Source organism: Nanorana parkeri, unplaced genomic scaffold (genome assembly GCF_000935625.1).
Source record: "Nanorana parkeri isolate BGI_ZX_2015 unplaced genomic scaffold, ASM93562v1 scaffold911, whole genome shotgun sequence".
Classification (NCBI taxonomy): Eukaryota; Metazoa; Chordata; class Amphibia; order Anura; family Dicroglossidae; genus Nanorana; species Nanorana parkeri.
Window position 1 is genome coordinate 258,518 of NW_017307179.1, and position 538 is coordinate 259,055.

Consider the following 538-nt stretch of genomic DNA (forward strand, 5'->3'; position numbering starts at 1 on the left):
TTTGCATAACTCCTCCCAAGAGCCGGCCCACTGCTCGCATCGGGCCCGAGGCAGGGTACTGCGACGCCTTCAGGAAGCCATGTACAGCACCCTGCCGGCCCCTCCCACTGGCCATGATCTGCCTGCATTGCACAGAGAGGCATAGGGACCCAGTGATGGCGCCACTGGGTCTCACATAAGGTAGATCATTTTTAATAAATAATTTAATTATGATGAGGGGGGAGGAGCCAGGGAACACCCAAATATGATCAGATTAAACTCGGATACATTGACAAAGATCTAAAAAGACAGAAGATCTCCTTTACCGTACGCGGGTTCCACTCACTTTTCCGGGGTCTGGCGTTCTCTTGATTGGCCTGCGACACCCCCTGCTGGATCTCCTCCAACCACAGAACGGCGGAGTCGTCCCGCGTTACCTAAAGCAAAGACACTCATGAGGGAGTATGAACAAAAGGCTTCACTCTGGTGTAACAGAGAATGGGCGGAGCAAAGCAAGTCGCCATAAACACCCTCCAGGGCAACAGAGCACCCAGAGCCG

The 538-nt window shown here is 53.3% G+C and overlaps 1 protein-coding gene across 1 annotated transcript in view; it reads right to left on the reverse strand.

The window, feature by feature from the left end:
- Nucleotides 1-538, reverse strand: part of LOC108794907 (ras GTPase-activating-like protein IQGAP1) — a 30,228-nt gene that overhangs the window by 17,426 nt on the left and 12,264 nt on the right. Inside the window, 1 exon segment of the mRNA XM_018566049.1 lies at nt 326-416. Within this exon segment, the coding sequence (XP_018421551.1) occupies nt 326-416 (91 nt within the window).